Genomic DNA, 12,652 nt, shown 5'->3' on the forward strand with positions numbered 1-12,652 from the left:
CAGTTTGGTAATCTTTTCTACCCTGCCACTGTTGAAATCACACTGGCCTCAAAATAATGCACAATAAGTTGATGGAGTCTTTAACAGTCCGAGCATACCTATTACCAAGCAGCCAACAAAAGTTCAGAAACACTCAAAACCCGCTTTGTTTAGTTCCACGCCCAAACGTAAATGACAAAACATATCTACTTGTCCCACAGCTGTATAAGCTGCAGGGAACTGTTCCCTGTCATCCCAGTACAGCAGCAGCAGCATCTCTATGAAGAAAGATTAAGAGAGGCAAGCAAAACAAAGAAATGCATGCTTTTGTCAGTGAAACTTCTGTCTGAATGTTTGTACATGCTATTGTTACACGTCATACTGATGATCACAAATCAAAGATTGCAGGAAGAATCTATTTCCCCTTGCCCACCAGTGAAATATACGCTAGGGAAAGCCTGTCAAGCACAGGGATGGCCAGACTGATGATGTCCCTGAAAATACTTTGCCAGAAAGACAGGCAGAGATCAGCTCTGAAGCAGCTTTAATAGTTTCAACGTCTGCACTGCAAGACTTTCTGCACTGAAACAAAGCATAACCTTCACAGCATTTTACCTAGCTTGCACAGGCAGACACTCTGTTCTCATTCCCTACTGCAGTTATATATGAAGAACTCAAAGTTTCAATAATATCGTAGCTGATATGGTAAGAAATGGCTCTGATGTTCCAAAGTTTAGTTAGACTGGTAGGTACCCAACAACCAGGGTCTTGAGAAGTCATTAGCTGGATTAATGAGACAGAAATTTCTTTTGATTTGACAAGTACAGTTATAGCCTCCAACTACTTTTCGTTGCACTTTAGATTGAAAATTAACATATCAGATTTGTGGGGGAAAAGAAAAAGAAAAAAGTATTTTTATTTTTTTTTTTACCCTTTTTCCAGCTCTGATTTCATTTCCTGGCTTGATTCGGCGAGCATAGCCTCCCTGGATCACAGCCATTGTTATTCCAATAAAGAAAAACATCTTGCCCTGCTGCATGCTAGAAGGGAGGCAAAAAACACAGATTATGGTGTCACGCACAGAGCATTCCACCCTGGGATTCACAGGTTCAGTGTAGACCCTTTCCTGAACCAGAGAGAGAAAATGCTTTTTGGTGCTCGCATGAGCAGTGCAAAGTTCTTAATATGCTGACATTAGTTTTCATGACAGGCAGACAGCAAGAAGACAAACCTCTGAGGTCTTACGTAGAGATGGGACGGCTGCTGGCAAGTGCTGCAATCATCTCTAGACTGCTATGATGTAGTTTAGTTGTTTCTAGGGTGGCCCACATTAATTACCCTGTGCCATGGAAGTCTGTGCCATATGCATGGGAGTTGTTGGCTTCCAAGGAACAAGCGTTTTCTTTCTCAGAACCATTGCCACCACTCACACAGAGTTTGATTAAGGTCACCAAGGCACAACACGGGCATTGGCATGGTGGTGATCATGTACTGCACTGGGAAGCTTGCAACATCACTCCCTCCACCCTTAAATATTTCTTCAAATTCCCGTTTCACCTCTCTTATCTACTAAACTATGTGGATATTCTCAACTAAAAGTTCTCACCTCCATAACAAGCTTGTTTGTCACATAGCCTGTACTGTCGGCATAAAGTTGTGTATCTCACTACATGGCTATCCTGAAAGGACTGTGCAGAAGCAAGCTTAATACGCTAGAAAACCTTTCCTTGACGCACACACATTAGTTAAGCCACAAACTGTAATGAAAGACAGACAGGGAAAGATGAGACAAACCCCTGAGAATTACTCAAAGGGAAGGACACACATAAGGAATCAAGCTGCAGGATCATCTTCCTGGCTGGAAATCTTCCTATGAGCTGGCAGGAAAAGTATTTCAAGCTGAGCTGCTGTTAGTGGATTCTGTTCTCTTTCTTCTCTAGTGTTTGACTAAAGGAAATCAAACTCTATGATGTAACGACTGTACATCGTATGCAATGCATAACTCTGACGAGCAAATATAATCACATAGCTATCCCTTCATCCTTTGCCTTTTTTGAGCGTCAAGATTTGTCCTGATACTGAAGAACTCTTCTGGGCTAGAAGAGAAAAGGATTGATTATAATCAGTACAACTAGCCCAGCTATACGTATTTCAGGAGCTTTAATTTAATCTTGCATATTGATTTTCTTTAGTTATTAGAAGTTGTAGATTCAATGAGTATTTCCTTTCATGATAAACAGCGTGCCTGTATTTTCATAAATTCTTCCCACAAAGCCCCAGTATCACTGAACGCAGCCTCTCTTGAAAATAAATGAAGAGACCTTAAATCAAGATTTTGGAAAATATGCTAGACAAAATATACAACATTTATCTTCTAAGTGTGCTGTACCTGCTGAACTGGAATCTCTGGTGAGTGAGAAAACTCAGTGTATACTCCAAGCCCGAAAACAGGAAGAGGTACAGGAAATAAGCCAGGCCCAAGATTTTGAGATTCTGAAGATCTAAACAAACAAACACCAAGGGGGGGGGGGGGGGGGGGGGGGAGAGAGAGAGAAATATGGTGGTGTTTTTCAAGCATAGCTTGAGAATATAACAACAATATTAGAGCAACATTTATCAACTGTACAGGGAAAAGTTCTCACTTCAGATACTCATTTTAAATACCCATACAAGACATGCCACAAAATGACTTCTGCCCACTACCTCCCTTCTTATGAGGGGAGCAGAGCCAAAAAGAGAAATCTCTCTCTGGGTCACCCTGGTCTCATTCACCCAATCCAGCCCCTCTGCCTCACACTGGCACCCTCACCTATACTGGGATTTATTTCTTTATTTGTAATCAATACCTGAATTCCACCTAATACCTTGATGCCGCTCTCAGGATGATATTGGCTAAAGCACAGCACCCCTTTTTCGAAGCTACAAATGGTCTGTGACAGATTACCTCACTTGTTTTTCTGCCAATGCAGGGTTTAACAGGTTTTCTCCAAAGTGGCAAATATTCCTCTGTTCCTGATGCAGCAGCAAGGAGGACTGAATGGTAAGTTGGTGTACCTGCCAAACACTGACTTATTTTCTACGGCTTAAATAATTTCATATAAATGGCCAGCTCAAATCCTACATCTCCAAGTCCTGATTTGAGAAATAAAATTCCAGTCTGAAGTTTCCTGGTTTGCAGCTTGGATAAGTAAACTCACATCTCCCTCACTCATGCCTTGATCTATCTTTTTAAATCACTTCACTTACTGCAGCCTACCCCACGCTGCAGCCAGTGCCTGAAGAAGCAGCAAGTAGCAAGTCAGAAACCTTCAAAACACTAATCTCCAAAACCTTCTTTTGGGAATAACAGGACTAGCATCCAAGGAAACTTGCAATTCCCTGTTCATACGTTAGTAAGGTGGGTTTTAAATGAGTGAACAGAGTGCTGCTTCTGAAATGGTTTGAGTACAGTTTTCACTTAGAAACCACCACCATATACAAAAAGACATACAATATTAATATAAAAAGCCAGCTAACACTTACTCTCCTCTGAAGGGGATTCCTTTCCTCGGGTGACTGCAGAGAACTGAAATAAAGCCAAAGGACTGAGCAAGTCAACTGCTGCCTGAAATCCAGACGTCACAGAAGAGACCTGATCAGAGAAAGAGAGGTTTATTTAAAAACCTGATGTAGTAACTACTGCAGGGAATTGACAGTAAGAGTCAAATGTGCTTCTACACCTACACAAATTATCTGAGATGAAACAGGGCAACTGGCATTGGTGTTTGAGTGACCCCCAATAACATCCCAGACTTTTCGATCACAGAACTGGCTCCAGCACTACAACTAGAAGGTAGAGCACCGATAGCAGCTTTCACTGAAGACAGAAAACAGATTCTTCCCTGGGTTCTTAAAAAGCAGAAGAGGCTCATTCTCTACAGCCTTGAAGGTGGATTTATTTGGTTCACTTTTTGCATCGTCCCTCATGTCCAATGAACATTTACTAGGAAAATAATGGCACATCTGCCTGCAAGCTCCTGGGAAGCTGGGGATTTGCTTGTGTGCTACGGGTCTGAGAACAGTATGTGTAGCACATCAAACAACGGTCTGTTTTGGTACTGGTTGTTCTTTTAGCCAGCCAGTGACACCTCCTGGGGAAGAAAAAGAAAATATAATCTTTAGAGAGATTCCTTGGAGAGATTTTAGAGAGATTTCTAGAGACATTCTGCCCAGCCACACTGTGTGACTTTTTGAAGAGGAAAATTTATTTTGTAGCACTTCTGGTCCTTGTACTCTGTACATCTCAACCTAATTACGCATCTAGTGGCACTCTCCCTGCTCCTTATCAACAGGAACTTAGGAGATGCTTATTCTTTCATCTATAGGGAATTTAATTTTTTAATTTGTTTATTTTTTATTTTAAGGTATAGAAAATTAAAGACAATACTAAAGAAGAAATAATGTCTAAATTCTTAAGGAAACAATTCCTTTTAAAGTAGGAGAATTTAGACTGTCACTTTACATGACAGTCACAGGAAGAGATAAGACAGACTCAAGAATCCTGAATAATGACACTTAGCATTTCATATCTTCAAAGTACTGCACAGACCTTATCTGATAAACTTCCTTCTCTTCCCAGATAGGAAGGGAGGGAGCTAGTACCCCCTTGAGGACAGAGATTAAAGGTCAAATTATCAGTGGAACTTAAATCTCGGTGCATGACCTGAGTATTCATATGGACTGGATTTAATAAAGCTGTAAACAAATCGACCTTCAATATGGTATTAACATGACCCCTGTCTTGTTTTGATAGTCAGAGCTTCTGAGTATCCGACAGCAGAGCTCTGGAGCCCATTAGTCTCACAATAGCAACCAGTTCAATATACCAGGCTGGTTTTGTATAAAGCCACAAAGCTGCTGATCCACATAAAACAAACTGGCATATTTATTTCCCCTTCCACTGCATGTATTGCAGAGAGTAAACAGACACTCCCAAGAAGAAGTTTCCTCATGCTTTTAAAAGGTCTGTAAGAGGATTTCCTGAAGCTGGCTTGTAGCAATCCTCAGTTCCTGCATTTGTTGGCATGACGGTGTTTGTACTACAGCATAGAGAATCTGGTAACAAGCAACTCTCTTCAAGCATGTTTGCCAGGAATAAAAAACCCTGTAGTTTGTACCTGTTTTGAATTATTATCCATGTCAGACAGGGTGCCAAGCTGCTTTGTACTACAAGGCTGATTTTAGTTTGGTCCAGAGGATAGACATTATATATGTATATGTTTAAAATCGTGTTTTATGAAAAATACATCTATGTATTAGATTTTTTTTAATATACAGGGGTGTGTGTGCATGTAAATTTCTTTTAATTTCTCCTATCTTTTCCCTAGAAGCAGTAGTCTAGAAGTGACTTCATCCACTGATCGATAATGAAAACATTGTCCTAAAACTGACAGAAGTGTTTCACCACCCCCAAATAACAAAGTATACACTCCCAATTTCAGCCCCAGTGTCACCAGCTGCATGGAGTTTAGGTTCTTTGCAGGTTCAAAATCTGCAACATCTAACTTGTATTTAAATTCTATGCTTATGATTTATTACTCCAAAGTTGCTCAATTTTACTTCACGATCACCCCAAAAGTCACTCTGAATGGCAGACATTTTTCACAGTGTCTTTGTTTACTCTGTTTTCCGCTAATGCAGAGAGACTAAGTAAAATGTCTTGAAGGCACAGTCAGTGCCTTCAGGAATGCAGCCTGGGCCTTCCAAGGTCCAGCCTTACCCTTCAAATCAGACACTGTTTAGTATGCAGAGCAAAAGTCTTGTTTTTCCATAAGTCTGCTAGTGACGCTGCATAGCCCTACACATAGTCCTTACATGATTAGCTGGACAGAAAAAAACAAACAAACAAAAAACCACCTGTAAGACCCTCCCTCCAGCAAGGCAGCCTTGCCCATGACTAGCTTAGCTAAAAATCTACTCAAAAGCTCTTAAAGAGGACAGATTCCACTAGAGACCTTTCTATTCCTCCCTTCTCCCAAGCAGGTCACAGCGGGAGCTGTTTTGGCCACCTCACATAAGACCAGTGTCTCCGTTAGGTGAAAAGTACAGTTCTCTGGTCACTCTTCACCTGATAAACTTGTGGAACAGTTGAAAAAAAAGGGGAAGAAGGATAGCAAAAATTCTGTTCTCTTTGAATGAAAAAACTCATCCTTGTTCCCCCTGTCCCCTTCCATCTTCCCCTTTCTACAAGTTAACTCCAACATGAACGCATGTTAAATACTTCATCTCTCCTTTGAAAAGAGGACTGATAGAGAAACAAGAATATCATGAGAGCACAGCATATTTCAAGGAAACAGATGTCTGATCCCACTGGCACATCCTCCTACATTCATCATTATCATTTCCCCTCTTTTTACAGCTTTGTCCTTCCAACGCATCCATTCCCATACTTCGGGAGCACCTGCTCCAGCTCAGCCCAGCCAAGTTCCAGAAAGGCAGAGAACATACCTGCCTTTCCTCTGTCATCCAGAGGCCAAGAGAACTGCTCTCCTCCCACTCAGAAAGCGGGAGGAATTACCCAAGAAATGAGCAAAGCAGCCTAGTAAGTGAAATTATGAATACCCTGGAACACGTAAGTCACATAGGGCCACGGCCCAGATGCAGGCTGAAAGGAGACAGCACAAAAGCACTAACACTGATACCAATCACAAGAAGCTCCAATGCCAGACAAACCACGATCCCATCAGCAATCAAACACCCTGTGTATTTTGCATGACTGGGATCTGACTCTCAGAGGCAGTTAATAATACACCTCACGCAATACCCACTGCTGCACAGGGACAGAGCCCCAAAAAGCAGGGACGTATGAAAAGCAGTATTCATTTTCTTACCAAAATTCAGTCATGTTGGCTAACACAGACTAGCTTATCAGAAGAACTCTCAAGAGGATAATAAAAGAAGGGGGGAGATATTTGGTCATCATACAGTCCTAAAAGGCCCTCAAGTCATTTATCCCTCTACAGCAAAGGTGGAACTGTTTATAGAATACAGATTCGCTCTACAGCACTTCTCTATGTCAACATATTGCCACCACCCCAGAGTGTGCAGCTCTAACCAAGAACAGGATTTTATCCGGAATGTTTAGAAACAGCCAAATAGGAAAGGGGAACAGATGACACATGGAAGAGCCGTTAAAAAAAAATAAAATAGCTGCAGTGCTTGGGAAGATAACGTGAGCAACCAATTTCATGTGGGGGACAACCTGCTGGGAAACACTCAGGGAAGGTCAAAATTTTTGCCCTGGCAGGAGCACTGCAGACAAAAGTTTCCTGAATAATTCTCAGTGTCAAATGGGTTCGGCTACCCAGAAACCAAGCACACTTCAATGGCTAAGTGCTGCTTAGAAACAAGGGACGATAGGAAAGATCCAATCTAGCTGAAGGCCTCAAATCAAGTGTTTCACCCAGATACCTAGGGCTGAATTCAGTCTCTCCTACACTACCAAAGGAGACTGTTCCAAGAGACTTTTAATCAGATATATCTTGGACAGTGTCTGATCACACAATATTAAATCATAATGTTAATAAATGTTTGGCCCCACAAATCCAAACAGTCACTGAATTTTAGCACATGTAGCTATTTTGTATCTGTGGAAGACAGCACAGCTCAGAGATAAGAGTCATTTGCTACTTGAGTGTTCAAAATAATCAAGCAAAGACAAGATAATAGTTAAGAAAATTTCTAACATATACTGGCTAAATGAAAGCAAAGTCTCTGATGCATTTACTTTTATGATTAGCTGAAATTCATCCCCACGGAGTCATTTTGATCATAGTTTAAAATTGACCCTCTTCCTCCTAGGCTCCCATTAGTTTTTGAGAAATTTAAACCTAACACACCAAAACCAGCAATTAAGCAGACATGTTAGCTATAAAGAATTTCTCATATTACACTGGGCTAGGAGATGGGACCATCATGCAACCACTTTGACACCAGCCTGAATAATAATATTAAATCCTAGTCCCAGGAATGAGCTAAATTCCTGAGATACTGGCTCAGCCCCTTCTTCATTGCCTCCAGTATTTCAAAAGTTCTCAAATCCTGTTTTTGCAAGAAACACAGATCTTCAGATTGATGGTGCTTTTACCCGTTTTTCTTTGGGAAGTGTCTCCGGAAGTAGGAAGAAGATGAAAATTAAATCAGCCACAGCAAACACGAGTGCTAACAATGCCGAATGAAGATAGAAGACTTCTCCTTTCTCTGTCTCCATGGCTAGGTAAGCTCCAATCATGGGACCCAGGGTAAAACCAAGGGAGAAAGCAACGCCAATCATTGCCTGCAGTGATACAATGAACACAGACATGAAGTTTTAGACACCAGTTTGTTCAGGTAGCTCAGTTTTAAAACGATTTTAATTTCCTGGCATTTACCTTAAAGAAACGCAACCAGATACAGAACATAACCACCCTGAGGATGTAGGGAGTGCACAGCAACGAGCGTTAAGTGTGAAAAAACTGTTATTTCCAAATAACTGATTTTATTTTCTGTCTAGTCAGGAAAGTGGCAGGAACAAACTGCAACGTGGTGATGAGCGAAAGGAAGTTGGGAAGGGAAATAACGATTCTCACCTCAGGGACTGCTCGGCCAGCACCATGGTAGGAATTCATAACGAGGTCTATAGCTTCTAAAACACTTTGGCAATTTCTGTATTGAGAAATTTACATCTCATAGAGCAAACAGGCTAAGAGGCTTCCCGGAACAACCTGAATTTAGTGCAGGTACTAAAGAGGATTTATTAACTCACTATGAAACCAGCACGTAGGAAAAGAGGTAGAATCTGTACACACTGGATGGGAGCTTAAAAGAGCACTGACTTGAGTCCTCAGCTCAGTGAGATTGCTTAAGAATACAACAGTGCAGGATCTGGCTCATGGTCTTTAAGAGACATTCAAAGATGTATACTTGCATATGCAAGACCCAAACATGTCATCCCAGGACACGATCCTCCTGCTTTCCTGAGTCTATTTAACTATACCTATAGCACTAAACTAAACAAGGCCAGGGCACACTCAGGTGTCACCTCACAGTCTCCAGTGTTGTTGCAGCCTGCCCAGCTAGCACTCTACCAGGCAATGGCTCATCACAGTTTGGGAATAGCATCAGTCAGATGCTGGTCTCTTCCCAGAAAGCAGAATGAACATGCCTACTCTGCTTTGGAAAAGAAGAGAGTACAGCCATATGGATGTGAGCCATGCTGTACTAAGTGACTTGCTCTCAGGCCCTAAAAATAGGCCCTGACCCATTTTATTTACTAGTGCTGTATGGCTACCCTATCCATAAATAAAAATATATTTTGGCTCACCAGAACTGTAATAAATTGCTTGGAAAATTCATTAGCTAGCACTGTGAAATCTAAAGCTTTCCCCTCCCAAGAAGCAGTTGTCCTGTATAGTGGCTTATAACAATCTGTTAAGAGAAGTTTGGGCCCCCAAGGGTTTTTATAAGATCAAAGATCTAACTCGTAATTCACAGGCAAAGTTCAGCCTGCAGGATGTTTCTATCTGGGCCGCTGCCTTCTGGAAGAGGGCAGGGCAGCTGTTCATACTACTTACTGCTCAGTTAGCCAAATGCCACATCCTTTACCTGCTGAGCTCAAATCCTGAAGTCAGTGCAGCATCCAAGGAAGTCAGGAGGCACACTGTGCTGTGCAGTGCTGCTGCGCTTCCACAGTTTGGGAAGGTGAGGAAAATGGGTTGTCCTGTAACTGGGTTCCAGCTACCGAAACTGGGCCATAAGACCTTTTGATTTCTAAGCTATTATAACCAGGATTACAGTTATCAATAGGAGTAACAGTTAAAACACTTACACAGGCAGTTTTTCCACCTCTGGGGCATCTGCGTTTCACTTGTAGGTAAAAGTCATTGACAAGTAAAGTCTAAGAGCTCACCAGCAAAACGATCTGGCATCTTTGCAGAAGCGAGGTAGTATATGAAATCATGTTTTCACTTGAACAATGAATACACACCCGAGGAAGACATTCTGAGCACCTAAAAATCAATTAAAAGTTACCTAGCAAGCCCAAACATATACCCCCCATGTGTAACTCACCATGCCCTTGCTCCGTGCTTTTGGAGAGTGCAAGTCAGCAATTATAGCTGTGGAGAGGCTGACATTCCCTTTGCTTATTCCACCTACGATCCTGGAGAGAAGAAAAACGCCGAAAGTCCTAGAGGCAGCCCATAGTGCGTATGATGTTATCAAACCCATCTGCAGAAGCAAGAAAGGGTTCTTTATAAAGCAGAGCGAAGTTGGTATTATTTCTGCATACTTCCCAGCTAAACATTTAATTTTTTTTTGTTTGTTTGCTTTCTACAGGTGCTCCAAAACCCATGTAACAGAAATGTCTGAATATACTGATACTGAACTATGTCCTGGACAGTGATATAAAAGAAGTAGGAACAAATCCATACAAACTTCATATAAATGTGAGATTACTAATAAAATTAGAAGAGTAAAGAAAGCTCAGAGGGAGCTAAATCCGTCCTGGGCACAAACCCACTTTTGTACATCCCGCTCCACTTGTTTCCAACTTCAAAAGAATTCTGAGTTCAAAATAAGAAAAATTCACAGTTCTTGCCCTTAAATTTCATAATCAATCATAAGCACACATGCTTATTTAATTCACTCTCCACAAGCCTACAGGATATGGGGATTTGTATATCAGTCGCTGCCAAGTTCCATCATGTATGTACGCACTTGCTCTGCAGCGCTTCTGTAATTAGAACTCCATACTCTGACTAGCAACAGAGAAAACGTTTTGGAGAATGTTCATACGAAATACGTCATACACTGCTATATAGCACTTCCTAACCAACAATCCCCAGGCTCTGTGAAACAGGTCATGAAGCGATCAGCCCTCATTAGTCACTTGGGGAACTAAAATATACAGGGATTAAGTCTAATAGAGCATCTGAAGTCATACTCCCATACACAGGGGAAAGGGATTTTGGAAAATCCCAGAAACAGATAGGTATTTTGGTGCCTTCTATGTTCAGGTCTGGATCTGGGAAGCTCAGCTTAAGCACTCGCATTTGCAAGTGTGGCCAAGCGCCTTGGCAAGAAGCAGCCAACAACCATCAGATCTAGAACGTTGAATTTCCCAATCCTCTGTGCTAACCACAAGACCACAGTGCCTTCAACTGTGTATTGAGATGGCATGACTAAAATCAGCGTGAGACACATACCACTGTCATCAAGATGACAGGCCTTCTGCCCAAGCAGTCTGACACAGCACCAGTGAGGGGAGAGGAAAAAAACTGTAGTATGGAAAAGATTGAGCCAATCAGACCTAAAAAAAAAAAAACAAACCACATATATCATTAGACTTGCTGCCTTCATCTTAAATACAAAGACAGCCAACCTGTTCCAGACCTATCACTCCATTATGTCCTTTAAAAGTACGCAATTAAATGTAAAACAACAGCTATAAAGAACAGCTTTGTCTCCGAAACTAAGCGACCCTCAAAACACCTACCTTGCATTGTTATTTAACTGAGGCAGCAAATACAGACCAGATACACAGACAGAACAGAGTAACAGGCATAAACTGGATGATTCACCGGTTACTTCACTGGTGAGAAGGGGTTTGAAACTCACTGGTTATAATGGAATGCTTATTCTCCAATGCTTCCCCAACTGACTACATACATTTTCTGTTCTTAAAGTAGAGATAACACAGTTCTTTAACAGTCCCAGTTCTTTTAAGATTTTTTTGATTGTTTGAACCTGATTCTGTCACACTTAATTAGCTTTTCTTTCCTTCTTATCATGGAAAGAAGCCCATAAGCACTGTTGTTAGTGAGGCACCCTAAGAGGTAGGAGTGATTCCGACAGACTCCAAGAGCCTTTTGAAATCTCCCTCCAGCTTCTGTGATCTTTAATTCCTCTTTTCTCTTGCCATTTCTAGCTTCACACACTTATTAATTTGCACTACACTCTCAACAAGCAGGTGAAAAAAATGCCTTGCTGTCACAGTTTTTCTCTAAAGGAAAAACTGGGTTATACATCTCAGATCATTCAGCTATCAAAGCTTTAAAAGGTAGAGGAGACAGAGACCAGAAGTTCTGCTCCCATCAACTTTGAGGGAAGCAGAATATTGATACTGAACACCTTGGGGAGAACAGCTGCTTATGATAGCTGAAAAGCCCAAAAAACTGTATAAAAAAATCATAGAATCATAGAATCATAGAATAGTTTGGGTTGGAAGGGACATCTAAAGGTCATCTAGTCCAACCCCCCTGCCATGGGCAGGGATATCTTCCACTAGACCAGGTTGCTCAGAGCCCCGTCCAGCCTGACCTGGAATGTTTCCAGGGATGGGGCATCCACCACCTCTCTGGGCAACCTGTGCCAGTGTTTCACCATCCTCGTCATAAAAAATTCTTCCTTACATCTAGTCTCAATCTACCCCCCTTTAGTTTAAAGCCATTCCCCCTTGTCCTGTTGCAACAGACCCTACTAAAAAGTCTGTCCTCATCTTTCTTATAAGCCCCCTTGAAGTATTGAAAGGCCACAATAAGGTCTCCCCGGAGCCTTCTCTTCTCCAGGCTGAACAACCCCAACTCTCTCAGCCTTTCTTCATAGGAGAGGTGTTCCATCCCTCTGATCATTTTTGTGGCCCTCCTCTGGACCTGCT

At 41.7% G+C, this 12,652-nt stretch overlaps 1 protein-coding gene across 2 annotated transcripts in view; it reads right to left on the reverse strand.

The window, feature by feature from the left end:
• SLC75A1 (solute carrier family 75 member 1) overlaps positions 1 to 12,652 on the reverse strand; it is a 28,118-nt gene that overhangs the window by 7,995 nt on the left and 7,471 nt on the right. For both annotated transcript variants that reach the window (XM_076335842.1, XM_076335841.1), the window contains 6 exons: positions 11,202 to 11,305; positions 10,066 to 10,224; positions 8,105 to 8,293; positions 3,502 to 3,610; positions 2,369 to 2,480; positions 911 to 1,019 (listed from right to left, as the gene is read on the reverse strand). In XM_076335842.1, coding sequence (XP_076191957.1) covers positions 911 to 1,019; positions 2,369 to 2,480; positions 3,502 to 3,610; positions 8,105 to 8,293; positions 10,066 to 10,224; positions 11,202 to 11,305 — 782 coding nt within the window. The remainder of the gene's footprint in view (positions 1 to 910; positions 1,020 to 2,368; positions 2,481 to 3,501; positions 3,611 to 8,104; positions 8,294 to 10,065; positions 10,225 to 11,201; positions 11,306 to 12,652) is intronic.

This window comes from Aptenodytes patagonicus, chromosome 4 (genome assembly GCF_965638725.1).
Source record: "Aptenodytes patagonicus chromosome 4, bAptPat1.pri.cur, whole genome shotgun sequence".
Taxonomy (NCBI): domain Eukaryota; kingdom Metazoa; phylum Chordata; class Aves; order Sphenisciformes; family Spheniscidae; genus Aptenodytes; species Aptenodytes patagonicus.